This window comes from Sesamum indicum, linkage group LG7 (genome assembly GCF_000512975.1).
Source record: "Sesamum indicum cultivar Zhongzhi No. 13 linkage group LG7, S_indicum_v1.0, whole genome shotgun sequence".
Taxonomy (NCBI): domain Eukaryota; kingdom Viridiplantae; phylum Streptophyta; class Magnoliopsida; order Lamiales; family Pedaliaceae; genus Sesamum; species Sesamum indicum.
In genome coordinates, this window is record NC_026151.1 from 1,027,673 (window position 1) to 1,047,849 (window position 20,177).

Consider the following 20,177-nt stretch of genomic DNA (forward strand, 5'->3'; position numbering starts at 1 on the left):
AATGGTCTTCCTAGCAAGATGGATGTAGAATTGGGAGAAATATCCCCCCTTATATCAAGCACATAAAAATCAGCAGGAAAAACCAATTCATTAACTTGCACAAGAACATCCTCAAGAACTCCTTTGGGGTAAACTACGGAATGATCGGCGAGTTGAAGAACGACCCCTGTTTTTTTCAATGGGCCAACATTCAAAGATTCATAAATGGTAAGAGGCATAATATTGATTGAAGCACCCAAATCACACATTGATTTTTCTATTCCAATCTTTTCAATTTTACAAGGGATAGAAAACGCACCTGGATCATTGCATTTAGGAGGTAGTTTTCTTTGAAAAATGGCAGATACATTTTCTCCCATACTTACCCTTTCATTATCTCTCAATTTGGATTTGTTGGCGCACAACTCCTTGAGAAACTTTGCATAGCGAGGTATTTGTTTAATTGCATCGAGCAAGAGAATATTTAGCTCAACGTTGAGTAATGTTTCAAGTATATCCTTCTCCTCTTCCTCCTCTTCCTCCTCTTTGGACTTGGCAAATCTCTCCGGAAAGGGAGGTTTGGGTATGAACACCTTGGGACTTTCCTCACTGACTAGGTTGGATTTTTCAGCTTGTTTTGGAAGAATTTCGAGTGCATCCTCTGTTTTGTCCTGCTGTGCATACCCACGCCTAGTGCCATTTTCGAGTTGTAGCTCTTTTCCACTGCACAAGGTAATAGCACTAACGTTTTGGTTAGGATTAATAATAGTTTGGGAGGAAAACTTACCTTGAGACTCCAAGCGGCTGACGGAGGAGGCTAGTTGGCTCATTTGGGATTCTAAATTTTGTATGCTCGAGCGGGTTTCTTGTTGGAACTTGTGAGTTTCTTGTTGGAACTGTTGGGTGTTCAAGGCGAGTGTCTTCACGATATCCTCTAGGGACATACCATTATTGGGATTGGTTTGAGGTGGTGGTGGTGGTGGTTGTTGTTGTGGAACTCTTTGAAAGTTTTGACGTTGATTGTCATACCTCAAATTTGGGTGATCTCTCCATCCAGGGTTATAGGTATTGGAAAATGGGTCATGTCTCCTTTGTTGTTGCCCAAAAATTCCACCGACGGCGTTAGCATGTTCGGGTTGATTCTTCTTGAAGTGTAGCACAAGCGTCGGTGCAATGACCCAAAGATGTACATATCCCACAAGTCTTGACTTGTTGAATGCTTCCCCTATAAAGTTTTCAACAAGAAAAGTAAGTTTATCTAAACGTTCATCAATAGAAGTACTTACCTCGTTTACCCTTTGTGGGGAGCTGTCGTTTCTACTACCGAATTGTTGATTATTGGCCGCCATGGTTGTGATTAGTTTGCGTGCTTCGGTAGGAGTTTTGTCATACAAAGCACCTCCACTAGATGCATCCACCAAGCTTCTATTTGCCTCAGACAATCCTTCATAAAAATATTGAATTAGAAGATGGTCGGGAATTTGGTGATGAGGGCAACTCTCCACCAATTGCTTGAATCTCCCTCAATACTCATAGAAACTTTCACTGGAGAATTGACACATTCCACTTATTTTCTTCCGGATGTTTGTAGTCCTTGAAGCGGGGAAGTAGTTCTCAAGAAATAGTTTCTTGAGCTCGTTCCAACTAACAATAGATCCCGAAGGTAAAGAGTAGAACCAATCTTTTGCTTTGTCGCCCAATGTGAATGGAAAGGCCCTTAACTTGACTTGTTCTTCAGTGACTCCTTGAGGTCTCATGCCGGAACACACCACATGAAATTGTTTGAGGTGTTTGTATGGGTCTTCACCTGCAAGGCCACGAAAAGTAGGAAGTAAATGAATTAGGCCAGATTTAAGTTCAAAATCAGCATTTAAATTAGGATATTCAACGTACAATGGTTGTTGATTTAAGTCAAAGGAAGTCATCTCTTTGATCGTTCGTTCCAGATTTTGAGCCATGACTTCGTCTTTAGAGTTGTTAGACGTGGACACGTCTAACTCAGAGTCTGCTGCTGGTTTGGAAGAAGTAGAAGCCTCTTTCTTGTGTTGTTTGGTTTCTTTTCGGAGTCTACGAGCGGTCTTCTCGATCTCTGGGTCAAATTCAAGTTCATCTGTACGAAAAGAACGTGGCATAAAACCAAGTAACTAGAAAAAGAAATTAGTTTAAAGAACCAATCCCCAGCAACGGCGCCAAAATTTGATGAGTGTCCAATCCACCAAAAATAATTCCTACGAACACTTTTGTAGATTTGTGAGTAGGGTCGAATCCACAGAGATTGATTTTAAATTAATTCCTTCAAAAATAAAAATAATTAGGGGGAGTTTTATGATTGTGAAGAATAAAAATAAAAAAACTAAAATAAGAAGAAATAAATATATGATAAAAATATTTCAGTTAAAGACAGGATCATGCTTAATTCCAAGGTCGATCATAGATGCAAAGATAACAATTATTCATGATTGATAAATTGGTTATAGCCATTGGTACGACCTAAAAACCTCACATTTCCTTACCTTGTGGATAGTCAAGGAACGTCCATTGACTAAATCCCTATCCAGTAAAAAACCTTGGGAACGTCCTCAAGATTTAATTTACCAACAGTATTAAGAATTAGAAAGGCCCAATTCTAACCAATAAATTCCTACGAGGATTTATTTAAGTTAGATTGTGCATTCCCCACAACATAATCGAAAACTTCTACATAATCAATTATATTGTGTTACCACTAGTTATTGAACTAAACAAACAATTACGGATTTGCAAGTTCAATTGGCTAGGCAAATATTCTTGACAATGAATCAGATTATTTGTAATAAAAGCACAGAGAACAACACAAATACCAATATGAATAAAAGTAGAAACCATAAATTAGATCTCACAACTCGTTGGATTTAAGCATTCACCAAGTCTTCAACCGGAATAAGGGAATTAGCTAGACATGCTAATGGAAGAACGCATAAAAAGCAAAATAAGAAAATATTATAAAAACGTAGAGAAATAGAAGAGTTCAAAAGTTGTCTTTTAAAGTGAATTATATCACCTATTTATAATAGCAAGATACCTAGTTCTACTAGGATTAGAAGTAGATTCCTAGTTGAACTAAAAGACTTATAGAGATAAAATTATAATCCTAGTTAAACTCTTCCTTCATCAAAGGTAGTCCAAGCAGTTCCAAACTCTTGCCAAAAATTGAGTTTGAGTCTTGTTTGAATTTCTATTTTGGTGTTTTTCTTCATTTTCCATTTGTTTTGTCCTAATGCTGCAAAATAATATTTAATTAGGAGCATTTGGTCACAAAATAGGTTAAAATATTATATAAAATAAGCACAAAATGCGATTCTATCACAAGCCCGGAGAAGATAAAGGTCATGATGAAGATGACCCCATGCCTAAACCAATAAAGGAGGTGCAAAGATCTAGCAAGATTGCTTCCCCAAATCGGTTTATCCAGGTAGACGGATAAGAACTTGCTTTTTTCAAGACTTTGAGAATATGAAGGATTTTAAGTAGACAGAGGAATGAGAGCAGGCATTGCAAGATTTGGAGCAATATTTGACATCCCCACCACTATTAGCAAAGTCCAAGATAGGGGAGTCTTTGTATTTATACTTAGCAATTTCAGTATGGGTAGTGAGTTTTGATTTTTGTGAGAGATGATCCGGAAACTCAAAATCCTGTATATTATGTAAGTAAAATGTCATAAAGGGTGAAGAAGAGGTATATGCTTTGGTTGAGTCTTGCCCAATCCATCCTGACCCAACCCGATGACCTGACTTCTGAGCCGTGAATCGACTGATAACAGGTAGCTCAAGATCATGCCATATGACCTAGACAAGTGAGTGCATTTGGCCTATATCCAACCGCCTTATTTATTGGTACATTATTTATTACTTTCACACGAGCATTTTTAGTATTTCCTTGCGACCTAACAAAACAACTTAAGAATCAAAGATCTTTGTTGGACACCTACCCAACGAACTTAACGATCTCTTTTCCTTCTCAAATTTACAATCACCCAATTTAAACTACCCTCAAAGTGACCTCAGCCTCCGACCTAAATCGGGATTAGGTATTGGCATGTAATAATGTTTGTCTAGGCTCTTGATCTTGTATTATATTTCTACATTCACCCCATATATATTTCTATACATGCTAAGTAACTTTGTTACAACTAAAGTATATGTTTTGAATGCAGTGGAAACATGTATATAGGTAGATAGATTCTTCTTTATTATGCATGGGGTCACACCCAAAAGAAAATAATAACCAAACAAAGTAAATGATACGTTTTAAAAATTAAGAGTAAGACAACATATATATATACAATATTATATGTATATGCATTGTTGTGGCCTTTCATACCACCACTCCGCGTCAACATCATATCGAACAGTTTTGTGTATGCATGTGTTTTTCTTTTGCATTTTCATTTGTCGATTGCTGCTATTATTATTATTATTATTATTTTATTAATTTATATTATAAAAAATGGTGTGAGCAAATTGCAATACCCGTGTGTGCTATGCATCATACACGAAAAAAAGGCAAGCAGAAATTTACTTCTCTATGAAGTGTCCAAAAATTGAACAATTCACATGCCCATCTCTTTTATTTTCTTCTTTCTTCCATTTTGGCCTTAATTTACTACATCAACTTGATTGATTGGGGGGGGGGGGGATGTATTAATGCTTAATAAATCATTGATGTGTTCAATTATTAGCATAATTAATTTCTGACCACTAAGTTGAGATATATGTGGCGAAATATAGTTTGTTTGTTTGTTTCTTTTTGGTTTTTTCTTATTGTTTTTTGAAAAGAGAGAGGGAGGGGAGGTAATAAATAGATAGGGACCATCATCTTAATAATCTTTTTTTAAAATTGGATATGTAATTGTAAGATATTCATTTTTACTATAACTACTATTTCGGTGGTCAACTTATCATCTTCATAAACCAATCAAAATATAAAGTAAAAAAAATCACTTTGTAAAATCAAATTATAAATCTACTATTACAAACGAGCTTGATTTTAGTTGTTTTAGTCTCCTAATTTTCTTTAAAAATATAATTTTAAATAAAATTCGTGAATATGCACTAGTTATATAGATATATATAATAGATTTTGAGGTAAAAATTGATTGAAATTAGAGTTAGACATGTCACGTAAGAGTTGTACATAGATTGATTGGTGATGATGCAGTAATTGAGAAGTGATACTACTTTTATTTGGCAATTCCTCTGGAAACAGAATTCTTGATTTTGTTTGGTAAAAAACACTGATTTCTCCTAACTTAACCTAATTTTTACTTTCCTAAAATTCTCAATTATCGCAACTTCCCCTTTAATTCCTTTGCATTTTAGATTCTTATTATTTACTTGTAATTTGATGATAGTTAGAAATTTGAATTGTTGAGCAATGAATCAATGATTAAGCAAAGTGCATTTCTGTAAATAAGAAAAGATCAAAGGGCATAGTTGTGAACTGGACGGAAGAACAAAAGCCTGAATGAAATGAATAATAATAAATCTCAAATCTTTATCAATTCACTCCCTCAGGCTGAGGCTGAGACTCAGGATCCCTCTCGAAAGCTGTCGGTCAAATTTCTTCACCAGGGCAACGGCAGTGGTCAATCCTTACACACTCCTGTCGGTTCAATGAGGAAAGACGGAGCGCCGCCCGTCAACCCCGTCGGCAAGATCTTCCTCTGCTTCGAAACCAAGCCCTTCCTCGCCACATTGCTAGCCGTTACCCTTGTTATGGTCGTCTGGAATCTCCAGCCTTACTACGAGAACCTCATCTCCGCCACCGCCCGCTGCTCCGCCGCAACTTCTGCCTCCTCCTCCTCCACCGAATCTCTTCCCATTAAATCAGCTACCCTTGGTGTCGTCACCCCTCTTGCCGAGAAGAAGCTGGTTAGTAGTCCCCCTGCAGACCCCAACAAGCGCACCTTCCAAGCTTACGGCAACGCCGCCGCTCTTTTTGTCCAAATGGGTGCCTATCGCGGCGGCCCTAAGACATTTGCGGTGGTGGGTCTCGCCTCAAAACCCATTCACGTCTTCGGCCGCCCGTGGTACAAATGTGAGTGGATCCCCAACAATGGGAACTCCTCCATCAGGGCCAAGGCCTACAAGATGCTCCCTGACTGGGGCTACGGCCGTGTTTACACCGTCGTCGTCGTCAATTGCACGTTTGCCGAGAATCCGAATGCTGACAACAGCGGCGGCAAGCTGATGGTGTATGCCTACTATGGGGAGTCTCCACGCAAGTACGAGAAATTCACCGCCTTGGAGGAGGCGCCGGGTTCCTACGACGAGTCCAAGTACAGACCGCCATACAAGTACGAGTATCTCTACTGCGGTTCATCCTTGTACGGGAACCTGAGCGCTTCGAGAATGAGAGAGTGGATGGCGTATCACGCTTGGTTCTTCGGGGCCAGCTCGCATTTTGTTTTCCACGACGCAGGCGGAGTGTCGGCGGAGGTGAGGGCAGTGCTGGAACCGTGGATTAGAGCTGGAAGGGTGACGCTGCAGGACATAAGGGCTCAGGCGGAGTACGATGGGTACTACTACAACCAGTTCTTGGTGGTGAACGATTGCCTGCACCGGTACCGACACGCCGCCAACTGGACTTTCTATTTCGATGTGGATGAGTATATCTACCTTCCAGATGGAAACACATTGGAGTCTGTCCTGCGAGATTTCTCCAATAACACGCAGTTCACCATTGAGCAAAATGCAATGTCCAGTGTGCTCTGCTTGAATGATTCACCTCAGGGTTATTCCAGGTAATTAATCTTTCATTAGTCCCTTAATTAATGTGTCAGAGATTAGTTTTGTTAATCCAATTTCTTTCCAGTTGCAATGTGGTTTACAATCTTTTCATGGCAGAGCTGTGTTTGTTTGTTTGGTTTCATAATCAGCATATAGAGTAGTATATGTTATATCCTAAATTATTACTACTGTGGCAATCCATTGCGTCATTAAATGTAAGAATTTGAACCCTCATGAGTCGTGGGATATGTATTGATATGGATGTGTCTAGTTAAGAGGAAAATAAGTGGCCAAAAAGAATTGGGCAGCGTATGTTATTGTTTTAGTAATTTGTGTGTTGGTTATGAGTGGTGATTGGTAAGTAATAGATTGAAGTTACGATGATCAGGCAATGGGGTTTGGAGAAGCTGGTGTTCAGGGATTCCCGGACGAGGATAAGGAGAGATCGTAAGTACGCAATACAAGCGAAGAACGCATACGCAACGGGGGTGCACATGTCGGAGAATGTGATTGGCGGAACGCTCCACAAAACAGAGTCTAGAATCCGATACTACCACTACCACAACACCATCACGGTGCACGAGGAGCTCTGTCGCAACTTGGTGCCAGTGTCGGCCAAGAACGCCACCACCTGGCTGGACAAGATCCCATTTGTGTACGACGACAACATGAGGAAACTGGCCCCGACAATCAAGGAATTCGAGCGGAAGACGATTGGGGTGGGATCGCAGCGAGGCCTGGGTTCTTGAGAAAGTAATTCTAATTCATCTATCTAGCTAATATATGATATGAGTAAAATTCTTTGTTTTTTGAATTATAGTTCCATTAATATTTTTCAATGTATAAAAAAGTTACGATATCTTTTTGGTTTACTTTTGCTTTTAATCTCCCCGTAATTTGTGATGAAGAAAAGGGAGCACTGAATTCCCACCAACTCCAAGCTCAGCGTCACCGACAGAATGATCCATGGAGCAATTGATTCGGATATGGGCTTTGCTTTGCGTGAATGGAATATATACAATAGTGGTGTGGTGTGGCCCTGGTGGCCGGTGGGAAGGTATTACTATTATTATTATTAAATTGTGGAGGGGGGAGGCGTGGTTATTGTAGCGCGCGGGTGTCGGTGGCGGGTGGAAATGCATTTATTTGATGAATTATTAAGTATAAGAAAATAAATATTGATCTAGTAAGTGTATGTATGTGTATAGTATGGAAATGGATGCGGCTCCCCCGGTTGGAGCTGTCTCAGTTCCCGTCCCACCCACTGCCATATTCCCCAACAGCCACAGCTGGGCTGGCACGGGGAGGGGGAGGAGGAGAGAATGGGCCAGCGAATAGATGTGGCAAGGCAGCCCCACCGCTTCCCTCCCCCTCTTTGGATTTGCCAGTTACTTGGTCATTATTTATTATTATTAGTATTCTAGTGTGTGGGGTTGATTCTTTTGTTTTAATGTTTTGTATGCAAGCTACCCTACTTTTATATATATTCGTTAGAAATGTGAAGTTGATTCTTGGGGACGCATTATTTAATTTATTCATATAAGCAGTAGTAGTAGTGGCATGTGCATCAATGATTGATGTTGGAAGCTATTCTTCCCACTTTTTTCTTTTTCTTGTTTTTTTTTTCTATAATAATAATAGTAATAATAATGGGTAGTGGAGGGGTGAATGATGAAGGCACATCACATGCATCCCCTTTTTCATTATTTGTGTTTCTTGTTTCTTTTCTTATTAAACAAATCGTTGGGAGTTAATGTGGGGTGGTGAGCAAATGAATCCAGAATTACATGAATTAATAATTATAATTAAGAGCTTTCTTTCTACTTAACTTAGCTGGAAAATGTGATTGTGCACTCCACAATCAAACAAATGAACCCATTTTCTTCATATGTAAAAGCTGATGATATGGACAAACCTGGCAGTTTGCACACTCTACTCTCTCTCTCAATAAAAGCTCAGATGCTGAATGCCCCTTCCTCCTTTTTCATCTTCACATCATTTAATGCAACATAAATACACATATATTATTATCCATTTATTAATCTGGTAACACCCACTCACTACTCATTATTATATATTTATATCACAAGGATTTGTATTTGAGGCAAATAATTTTAATCACCACTTAATATCAAAATAGTTTTGATGTGGTGGTTGAGATTTTTACGAATCATGAAAATGAAAATTTTACCCGCAACATAATAACTCACCAGATAAAAATACGATTTTCTAGGGGATTTCTTAGTGGGTGTGGTCACTATCAATCAATAATAGTTGGGCTAAAAAATAATCTTTTTAGTTAGTAGCGTTGGAAGTTATATTGTATGGTGAGTTGTATTGTTTAATATGTATCTCATATATGTTAAATTACTTTTTACCCTTACAGGTGAATGTTTTTTACCGATATACATCAAATTTAAAATTCATAAAAGACCAAGAAATATAGCTCAAATGAAATTAAATGATTTGAAAACCTTTCTAATATAAAATTAACCAAAGGATTTATTATTAGAAATTTCAAATTCATTAATCCCAATACAATGTTAAATTAACAATGGGCCTGAACAAGAGAAGAGGCAGGCCTAGAATCTGAGTATTGGGTCATAAGTTTCAGTGTCCCCCAATTTTTATCAACAATTTATTATGGGGTTGCATGTCAATATGGTCCATGTTCATCACCAAATTTCTGTTTCTCTTCAGTTGGGTTCGGCCCGTCAATTAATTGAATGTCTAACACTAGGACACTTAATTATCAACACTTGACATATTAGAAGGAAGAATTAGGCGTGCCCACGTTTAATCATGTGAGAATATGGTTGCAAAAGAAAGGTTTAAGACTCGAACTTTTAAAAAGATTTGAGACGAATTGGGACACCTTTAACTGATTGAAACTATTTTGGTTGGAAAAATTTATTTAGAATATTAGTTTTGCTCCCTTAAGACTTTTAGTTTTATAAGGAACTTATTTTTTTTAGTTCTAATAGAGTCAGATAACTAGTTAGTATATATATGTGATGTAATTCACCATATAAAAATATTTTAATCTCTCATCTTTGAGGATATTCTCTGAATTTTTCTATAATATTTTCTCTCCTCGTTTTATTTGTTCTCTCATTAGCATGCTGCGCTAGTTCTTTTGTTTCTTGTTAAAGATTCGGTCAATGCTTGATTTCAATGAGTTTTGAGATTTAATTTATACTTTCTATTTTCATTCATATTGGTATTATGTTGTTCTTTGTGCTTTTATTACAAATAATCTAATTTATGAATGATAAGTATTGTTATTCATTGTCAAAAATATTTTCTTAGCCAATTGTACTTACAAATTCATAATTATTTATTTAGTTCAATAACTAATGGTGGCGCAGCATAATTGATTATGTAGTAGTTTTCGATTATGTTATGGAGAATGCACAATCTAACTTAAATAAATTCTCGAACGAATTTATTAGTTATAATTGGGTCTTTCTAATTTTTAATATTTGTTGGTAAATTAAATGTTGAAAATATTCCTAAGGTTGTTTACTAATTAGAGATTTAGTCAACGAACGTTCTTTGACTATGACAAGCTAAAGAAGGGTGGGGTTGTTAGGTCATACCAGTGATCATAATCAATTTATCTATCATAAATGCTTGTCCATCTTTGTATTTATGATCAATTGTGGAATTGAGTATGATCCAGTTTTTAACTGGAATGTTTTTCTTATATGTATCCTCTCTTCAAATGTTTTCTCCTATTTAGTTTTAGTTTAGATTTTAAACAACCCCCCTCCCCTTTTCTCTATTCTTAAAAGGAATTAATTTGAAACCAATCTCTGTGAATTCGACTATACACATCAATTTCATAAGTTTTTAGTAGAAAAATATTTTTGATGGATTCGACACTTATAAAAAAAATATACAATTGAATCTAAATCCGATCATGTATGCGGAATATAAATTCGACCATGTAGGCAGAAAATAAGGAGATAGCAAAAATAATGTAGAAAAATCGCCATAAAATCCAACCATATAAGCAAAATGTAAATCCAGTCATGTAGGCGACAATAAAAAAAAATATTTAGATGAAAAAAGCCGTTCTTTTAAATAAAAAACAGAGCAAAAATATTTAAATAAAAAAATTCTAAAATGAGAGCATAAATTTCAAAAATAATATGTCAGCTAAAATATTGAAGAATGAAGTATATAAAACTCCTTAATTCATTTAGGCGTTCTTTTATGGATATTTTTAAAACTTCAATAAAAATATATAACAATATATTTATATATCATTAATCAAATTATTATATGTACTATTACGTAATTGAATATCACAATTTTATTATCTTCAATTTTTTTTGTTTGTCATTTTTTATTTTTTAAATTATTGTATTAATTTGTGTTTTTCTTTCTTCTCAATTTTTATTTCTCTTTTTCTTCTCTCACTCTTTTCTTTTCTATAATTTCTCATAACTTTCTTCTACTTTTTAATATTTTTTATTTATCTAATTAAGATATATATTTTTAAAATAATAAGTAATTTCTAAAAAATATAAATTTAAATGTAGTACGACATCTGAATAAAGATTTAATAATATATTTTTCCAATTAAAGTAATTATTATTTTCTAAGCTAATGTACGAGGGACCAAATTGCATTAAAAAAGGTAGAAAGTGAAGCATTAAAATAATTGTTTTTATTAAAAAAAAGTTTAATAGGGGTAATATTGGAAAATTAACTACAGAAGGGACTAGTTTGAAATTAATTAAAAATATAAGGAATGTTTTGAAGTTGAAATCAAATATGAGGGGCTAAAATGAATTTTACCCGTAAGTGTAATATGGCTCCTTTGTTCTAGTGTTTGTCTTTTTTGAAATTCAGGGGTAGTAAAAGGAGGAGGACGACACACCTTTTTTTTATTATTATTATTATTATAATATGGATATCCTAGTATTGATGTTGAGTGAAGGGCGCACGGTTTTTACTAAGTCTATTTCTTCCTAGCTACGAAATCCATCCCATCCTTCAACTCATTCCTAATCCACACCTCTTGAAACCTACAATGTTCCATTATTATACCTTCATTTATATTCACTTTTTACTCCTAAAAATCATTAAAATACACTTATCTTTTTTAGAAAAAAAATGCAATTTACCTTTCCATATTATAGAAAATAAATACTTTATCCTCTTGTTAAAAATAAAATATCAATTTATTCCATATGTTATAAAGAAATAGAACAAAATACCTCTAAACTCGGGGTGCGCTACATGCGCCCCTCTTATAACTAGGCATAATTTTTAACCAAAAAAGATTTTTTTACATATTTATATACTTAAGTCAATATATTATTATATACATATTCATAAAAAAAAATATCTAATAATATGCATATATTAATACATATATGTTAGTTAATATATATAGATTTGAGGCCGGGCTATTGGCAGGGCCGAATCAAGGAGGGCAATGAGGCGAAGACGACATTTATCATGAGGTACGGAGCTTTTGAGTTTCTTGTCATGCCTTTCGGCCTGACTAACGCTCCCGCAACCTTCAGCACCCTGATGAACCAGGTACTCCATGGTTTTCTTGATGAGTTTGTGGTGGTGTACTTGGACGACATTGTGGTCTACAGCAGAACCTTGGCCGAGCACGTAGACCATTTGTGGCAGGTTTTGACGAGACTCCGCGAGCACGAGCTATATACGAAGGTGTCGAAGTGCTCCGTTGCTCGGGAGACCATCAGTTTTTGGGGTACATTGTGGAGAGAGGATGAGTTCGAAGGGACCCCAAGAAAGTATAGGCTATTGAGGAGTGGCGGCTGCCGAGTGATGTTCATGACTTGCGCTCATTTCTCGGCTTGGCGAATTATTATCAGCGCTTTGTGAAGGGCTACTCCGAGATAGACGGCCCTTGACGGATTTACTGAGGAAGACGGAGACTTGGAATTGGACGCCCCAGTGCCAAGTAACTTTTGACAATTTGAAGGAAGCGATGGTGACAGATCTTGTGTTGGCCTTACCAGATATATCGAAGTCGTTCGTGGTGGAGACAGACGCTTCGGACTATGCGTTAGGAGGTGTCCTAATGCAAGACGGCCACCCAGTTGCCTTTGAGAGCAGGAAACTCAAGGATGTTGAGCGGCATTATTCAGTGCATGAGAAGGAATCGCTAGCCGTAGTTCATTGCCTTCAACTATGGCGGCACTATTTGTTGGGCTCTCCCTTCGTGGTCAGGACGGACAATACTGCAGCGAGTCATTTCATGTTGCAGCTGAAACTAACCAGTAGGCAGACACATTGGCAGGAGTTGTTGTCAGAGTTTCACTTTGTGTTGGAGTATCGGGCTGGCTCCAGCAATCTGCGGCAGACGCCTTAAGCCGTAGGGCGGGTTTGGCGAGTATGGAGTCCATAGCAGTGCTCTCCTCTAGCGCAGTTGCTACCTCCATAAGAGATCGGGTGCGGGAGTTACTATCGAGAGATCCCGCAGCGCAAGGCCTGATTCGGCTTATCGAGCAGGGCAAAGCTCGGCAGTTTTAGCTTGAGGATGCATCGTTGATGACCAAAGAAAATCGCGTATATGTGCCGAAAGGAGGGGACCTACGAAAATCACTTATCTCGAAATGCCACGATACCTCTTTGGGCGGGACACCAAGGATAGGAGCGCACGTATGCCTTGGTGCAGAGGGCCTACTATTGGCCACAGATGTGAGACGATGTGGAGACTTATGTCTGCACCTGCTTGATATGCCAGCAGGACAAGGCAGACCATCAGAAGAAGGCTAGTTTGCTGCAACCACTTCCCATCCATGTATTATATTTCAGGGTTGCCTAAGGTCGGGGACTTAGGCTCTATTATCATCGTGGTAGACCGACTGTCAAAGTATGCTACTTTTATCGCAACTCCAAAACATGTTATGACGAAAGGAACAGCTCATCTCTTCTTCAAGCACATTGTCAAGTATTGGGGCCTACCGAAGGACATCGTCAATGATCGAGACTCCCGTTTCACTGGCGTCTTTTGGACCGAGCTGTTCAAAATCCTTAGGTCCACATTTTCTATAAGCTCGAGCTATCACCCACAATTCGATGGTCAGACTGAACGTTTCAATTCTATGTTGGAAGAATACCTTCGGCACTTTATGCGAGGTACGTAGAAGGATTGGGTGAAGCTCCTGGATGTCGCTCAGCTATGTTTCAATGCCCAAAAGAACTCTTCCACCAACAAAAGCGCTTTTGAAATCGTCAATGGACAACAGGCGCTCCTCCCTCACACTCTAGACACCCCACAAAGTGTGATATCCCCTCTAGCAGAATGTTGATATCGCCAGAAGTTGCCTGGAGAAAGCTCAAAAGCGGATGAAGAAGTATGCAGATCAAAATCGCTGCTTCATCGAATTCAATGCGGGAGACCTAGTGATGGTGAAGGTCCCAGATCCGAGATTATCGAAGTCATCAAGGGGAGAGGTCCTTGGTTGATGCAGAAGTATGTTGGCCCTTTATTTGTCATTAGGCGTATTGGAACGGTGGCCTACAAGGTGGAGTTGCCTTCCTGGTTGAAAATCCACAACATCTTCCATGTGAGCCAATTGAAGAAATATTCAGCAGACAAGGAGAACGACACCTGCAATCAACCCAGCCGCCCGCAGCTTGAATTGACGAAGACTAAGGAGAAGGTGACTGAAGCAATCCTAAATTACCGAGTGACGAGTACCGTGAAGCGCAACCACACAGAGTACTTGGTGAAATGGAGGGGATGCAGTAGCGAGGAGAACACTTGGGAGCGAGTGATGAACCTAAAGGCGTTCCTACCTCTTTTCGAAGCTTACCATGCTTCCCAAGCGCCGAGAACGTCGCTATCTCAAGTAGGGAAGAATGTCAAGGGCCGCCGTACACTCGGCACCGTTGACGCGCACTTCGGCCACTCAACTATTTTACATGGCCGACCAATCAACCTTCGCCGACAGACGCTGGACTTCCACAGTCTTAGAGTTTTAGGTGTTGGTCTTTTACTTTGGTTTGTTATTTTGCTTTATTTTGTTTAGATTGCTCAGGGGAAGTTAGGCTCCTGAGGTGCGTTTTTCAATCTTTTTAGTGTCTAATGCTTTCAATAGGATTTTCCTTTTTTAAGCCTATTATATGGGGGGGGGGAATGAGTTCAAGAAGCTTGGTTTAGTGACGTGTTAGAATCCCCCTCAAGGCGATCCCCTTGCTCTAGCATTGTTGTGCACTGTATATGCATTTTTCAGTTCAATAAAATATCCTTTCTGAAATAGTGTGTGCAATTTTTTGTCGTTGCTCTCATTATTGTGATTCCTGTTGGCGCGCTGCGTTAGTGCCGAGTGGGAGTGTGTTGCGATTAGCAGAAGAGTCAGCGGACTACTAGCCACAGAGTGAACGTTGCGGCAGGTCTCACGAGGCGCCTTCCACAATGTTGTGAAAGGGGCATCGTATGGCAAGTAGTCTGCAGCAAACGACTACTTCCGCCAATAACAACACAACAACAGTACTCTCGCCGACACTAGTACAACGTGCTGACAGGAATAGCAACACAAATTGCGACAGTCGTCATATCTCTCTCTCTCCCTCTCTCTCTCTCTATATATATATATAAATAGTTCTTATAATAAAAATATAAATATATATTCAAATTTAATTATATAAAATATATAAATTTATTTTTATTTATTTAAATTTAAATCGTTGATTTGAATTAAACAAAATCTGCACCACTAATTCATTAGATAAATTTGGACCTTAGATTAATTAAGATCCAACAGTTATCAAATAAGGACATAAATGATATTTCAAATAAGGACATAGATTAATTAATATATATATATATATAACCAACATATATTTTTCAAAAGAAAATGATAAATATATATACTTAACCAAAAGTTAAATATTTTCAGGAAAAAAATGAATAAGTATAAATATTTTATCATATTTTTAAAAGAAAATAAATTCAAAAAACTATTTTAACTACTCATTTTTATCAAAAGAAAATAAATTCAAAAAACTATTTTAACTACTCATTTTTATCTAAAAGAATAAATAATTAATAACTTAATTTTATTGCCTAATTAATAAAGTATTTTATGAAAGTTTTTTGTATATTTTTTGTTCTCATTCGTTACATAACTTTGAGACTGTAAAATATAATAAGATTCAAACTATTTAATTTACAAGTTATATATTACTCTATTATAATCAAAAGATTTTTTCGATAAATTTTCAATTAAGAAAATTTTTAATTAAACTTAAAATGCAAAATTGTTAGAATTTTGTTTTGAAATATATATATAAAATAAATATAAGAACAATATTGTTGAAAGATTTAGTTATAAGATGTAATTTGTTAGTTTAAAAAGATAAATATTATATTAAGAATAGTTGAAGGGGCAAAAATGTATTTACCCTAACATATAATTAAAGACTGAAGGACACTGTAACTTAAATTTTTATTACATATATAAAATTTAACTAAATAAAGAAGAAAAAAGGAATCAGTTTGTAATGTGTATGAATAATAGTGGAGGATATTTTAATTGGTTTATATTTTAACTAAATAAAGAAAAAAAAAGGAATGACTTTTAATAAACAGAATAGGAAAAAAATAAGTGGAGGATTGAGAGAAGGAGTGTTTGTTTTGTGTGTTTTAATTATATATAAAATATGAGGGGGTGGGGGGGGTGGGGGTGGTGTGGAAGATATATTGGCCATGCAATTAAATGGGGTGTGTCACGTTTCCTTCCTTTCATAATTTACTGTTGTTATTTATCATCATATTCATATTTATATATAAAAAAAGATTCTTTTATTTTAATTATTATTATTAGGTTTATAAATTTATTTATTTGAGCAGACCGCCTTATAATTACATTTCTTCCCGCAGTCCTTTTCCACCTTCTACTGCTTTCTTCCTCCCTCATCACCTCACCGTCTAAAACCAGCCGTCTCCACCCATACTACTCCATATATACACACTATTCTTCTTCTTCTTCTTCTTCCTCTACTACTAATACTATGCTCTTTTCATTCTTCCATCAGCTTCAGGTATTATTCCTCTCCTCTCTCTCTCTCTCTCTCTCAATCTCTCAATTTTCATTTCCTTAAGTTTCTTGTATATGCCTCCCCCTCCCCCTCCTACTTATATGTAGTATTTGATTTCATCAACTTCAACTCTACCTCTATTCTAATGTATTGCCTCTTTCTCTTTTCAATCCCAGATTCTCGTTCCCTTTGTTTGACGCCGGAAGACACTACTACTGCCTTTTCTTGCCCTGTCTTAACACTTAACAAACCCATGGTATAATTTTCATCAACTCTCCTCCACACCCTAATGTATATTATACTTACCATCTCTCCAATCTTCATTTGAGTTTTTTTTTTAAACTTTCTTGCCTGATTTTTTTTTATTAGTCCTTTTTCATTTGACAGAGGAGTTAGTATTTTGGGTTTATTTAATTAGTTGTTATTGTTTGAATGAATCAAATTAAGATTGTTTTTGATTGGGGGTAATGCAGGTGAGCCCGATTGTGCAAATGCGAAACAACGAGGAGATGGGACCTCCGTGGTTGAAACCAATGCTGAAAGCTGATTACTTCGTCCCCTGTGCGCTTCATTTGGATTCCAATAAAAGTGAATGCAATATGTTCTGCTTGGACTGCATGGGGAATGCCTTTTGCTCTTACTGTTTAGTCCAACACAAGGACCATCGCCTGCTTCAGGTCAATACAACTCTCTCAACTTCACACTCTTCTCCCCCCTTCCATCATCCTTTGTATAATTAAAAACAAACAGAGTAATTCTATGCAGATAAGGCGGTCTTCATATCACAATGTGGTTAGGGTGAATGAAATTCAAAAGTATATAGACATATCTTGCATTCAGACATATGTAATCAACAGCGCCAAGATTGTGTTCCTCAATGAACGGCCGCAGCCCAGACCGGGGAAGGGAGTCACCTACACTTGTGAAATCTGCGCCAGAGGCCTTCCCGACTCCTTCAGATTCTGTTCACTTGGCTGCAAGGTCATTTTTTGGTCCCTTCTCCTACTACTACTCCTACTATTCATGTTAGTTTCTTGTTCTTGGGTTCATCATCAATTGTTGTAAGAATGAATGTAGTCTCTCCTCCTATTTTATTTGATTGAATTGTATATTTCTATTTCTATTTTTATTTGTATTTCTATTTTATTATAATAATGATGACATTTGTGTTGTGTGTGACTTGTTCTCCCATGTTTCTCGGCTCATTGATTGTTATCTTGGAGTTGCTCAACCTCCACACCATTCAATTTGATTTTTTAATTGATCCTTGTTTGACCTGCTTTGCGCCCTCTGAAACATGTGAACTGCAGCCCTTCTTTTGACATCTCTCTCTCATAAGGATGAATATTCAAACAAGTATACGTCTCTCAGTCCCAATTTGACTTGATCAATTCATTCTGTTTTTTTTTTATCTAATCAACAGCTGAATGGCATGAAGAGAGGCGATACAGAGCTCACATTTAACTTGAAGGTTAAACACAACAGGGAAGTGTTCCATGATGAGTCGGATTCAGACGAATCATCCACACCAAGGAAGATTCATAGGGCCAACATTTTCAACCGATTCTCATTGGACGGACCTACATTTTCATCGTATGGTGGTCTAATTGAGAGGTTGTCCGGTTCTAGTAGTTCAGGAGATGATGAGGGTGGGCACAGCCTCTCCCCTGCCACTCCTCCATTATTCAATCACACCAACTCCAGCAGGAGGAAGGGCATTCCACACCGTGCTCCATTTTGATCACATCAATGGGGGGAATGCGAATGAATGCCGATAAAGAAAGTTAAGGTTGTCAATACAAAGAAAGGTTTGATGCTTTGAAGTTTAAAAGTTAGTTGTTATTGTGAAAAAGGAAAGAAGCACACGACATAAAATTATTTTAGTGGAGCAAGAAAATAAGAATGTATACGTTTGTATAGTATATAGTATATAGTTGGGTATCTTGTGTACATATATATATACATACATTTAGCGCTTGTGGAACAGCCTAATAGTTTGAAAGATGAGTTGAATTGGAGGGATACTACACATGCATATAACAATACGAGCAAGCATGCATATATATTGAAGTTGAGAGAGGTATTTTTAATATATAATTTGTAGACAGAAGAGTGGTATTTGTAAGTTGCACACGTGTTTTCAAATTTGGATAAGAATTGAGGACAAATGAAATGGGGTATGAAAGAGTGAGGACAAGTGTGTGCTAATATGGAGTGTAGATGATTGAAACTCATCAACTGGTGCAGTTGTTAGCTAACAGGTGATGAAGATGATGGAGACATTGATTTATGTGAGGTTTAGTATGGGAATATGATGGAGTATATAAATAAATGTCGTAATTTGGGTGGTGCAAACTCATGGGAATTTGATGTCAAAAGAAGAAGGTTAGGGGGGACACGGAACACCCCCACCATGGACAGGGACTTGGACTTGGACTTGAAGAAGCGTCAGCACCCTCCCTCTTTTGTCCTAAGCTTATTTATTTATTAATGTGAAGATGTTACGCCACCACATTATCTCTTCTTTTTTCTATCCCTATCTTCTACTCCTTTCTTAATTTATGGTGTTATTATCCAAATTAAGAGGAATAGAGGTAGGGAGGAGGTGGTGTTACTAGAATATATATTGCCACGTCTATTCAATCATTCCAAGTGGAGGGCAGAGTAGAGAGGCGTGACGAATCCGCACGCATTTGATGCTCTCCTTCACCTTAATAATTTCAGCAGACAATATATATATTCCTTTTATTCTGCGTTTTAATTAGTATTTTTGGTGGTCGTCTTTGTTTTAAGTTTTAAGACACAGAAAAAGGTGATCAGAAGTAGTAGTTTTAGCAATTAAGGGAGAGAGAGAGATATGATAATGATGGGCCAAGTGAAGCGTTGGCATGTTTGTATGGGGGGTTTGGGGTGGCGCAGTTGCCACAGTTTCTCTTGCTCTCGACACGTTTCTGCTTTTTATTCAACCCCATGCGTCTTGGTCCTCGTGTAACTCGTCACACAATTTACACATAGAGAGAGAGAGAGAATCATAATCGCTTCCATCCGCACCCGCAACTTGCAATAATTGTTTACAACAGAAATTTTGAGAAACACATAATAATAATGTCAGTCAATGAAGATAAAATTTCAATGAATTTCGACGCAGGAATCAAAAACATTAGACCAACTCCATCTGCTGCGTAATCTGTATTTGACCCAGAGCAGAGGAGCAAGATGTGCAATTTCAATTTATGTACCCGGCAAATTTGTTTAAAAATCAGGGTAGTCTGGTCTCGTCGGGCGTCACTTCCTGCGGCTCAGATTGAGGTGGATAGCGATAGTTGTCACCCACTTGTGGTTGTGTTCTTAATTTAGATGAAGGAAATGGGATTGGGCTTTAACACATGA

General features: G+C 37.3%; 3 protein-coding genes across 4 annotated transcripts in view; 2 read left to right on the top strand and 1 right to left on the bottom strand.

Moving 5' to 3' along the window:
• The window catches only part of LOC105165924, an 11,974-nt gene extending 9,863 nt beyond the window's left edge, over positions 1–2,111 (bottom strand). Inside the window, exons 1-3 of the mRNA XM_020695455.1 lie at positions 1,520–2,111; positions 299–1,423; positions 84–166 (exon numbers count right to left, since the gene is read on the bottom strand). Coding sequence (XP_020551114.1) covers positions 84–166; positions 299–1,423; positions 1,520–2,111 — 1,800 coding nt within the window. The remainder of the gene's footprint in view (positions 1–83; positions 167–298; positions 1,424–1,519) is intronic.
• LOC105165907 (galactan beta-1,4-galactosyltransferase GALS1) lies at positions 5,498–7,621 on the top strand. The gene is made up of 2 exons (XM_011085060.2): positions 5,498–6,763; positions 7,138–7,621. The coding sequence occupies exons 1-2, from the start codon at positions 5,634–5,636 to the stop codon at positions 7,496–7,498; spliced, it is 1,491 nt and encodes a 496-aa protein (XP_011083362.2). The 5' UTR covers positions 5,498–5,633; the 3' UTR covers positions 7,499–7,621.
• LOC105165908 lies at positions 16,617–19,292 on the top strand. Of its 2 annotated transcripts, XM_011085064.2 has the most exons (5): positions 16,649–16,790; positions 16,964–17,043; positions 17,261–17,464; positions 17,553–17,768; positions 18,211–19,292. In XM_011085064.2, exons 2-5 carry the CDS (start codon positions 17,041–17,043, stop codon positions 18,526–18,528), a joined length of 741 nt encoding a protein of 246 aa, XP_011083366.1. In that variant the 5' UTR covers positions 16,649–16,790; positions 16,964–17,040; the 3' UTR covers positions 18,529–19,292. The 2 variants fall into 2 exon arrangements, with proteins under 2 accessions (XP_011083365.1, XP_011083366.1); XM_011085063.2 differs by lacking the exon at positions 16,964–17,043 and having other exon boundaries at positions 16,617–16,790.

Excerpts from the sequence above, each read along its gene's own strand:
- LOC105165907 (XM_011085060.2), top strand. The coding sequence starts at position 5,634 with ATGAGGAAAGACGGAGCGCCGCCCGTCAACCCCGTCGGCAAGATCTTC. Across the intron at positions 6,764-7,137 it reads TCACCTCAGGGTTATTCCAG|GCAATGGGGTTTGGAGAAGC; the intron begins GTAATTAATCTT and ends TACGATGATCAG.
- LOC105165908 (XM_011085063.2), top strand. The coding sequence starts at position 16,761 with ATGCTCTTTTCATTCTTCCATCAGCTTCAG. Across the intron at positions 17,465-17,552 it reads AGGACCATCGCCTGCTTCAG|ATAAGGCGGTCTTCATATCA; the intron begins GTCAATACAACT and ends AATTCTATGCAG. Across the intron at positions 17,769-18,210 it reads TCTGTTCACTTGGCTGCAAG|CTGAATGGCATGAAGAGAGG; the intron begins GTCATTTTTTGG and ends TCTAATCAACAG.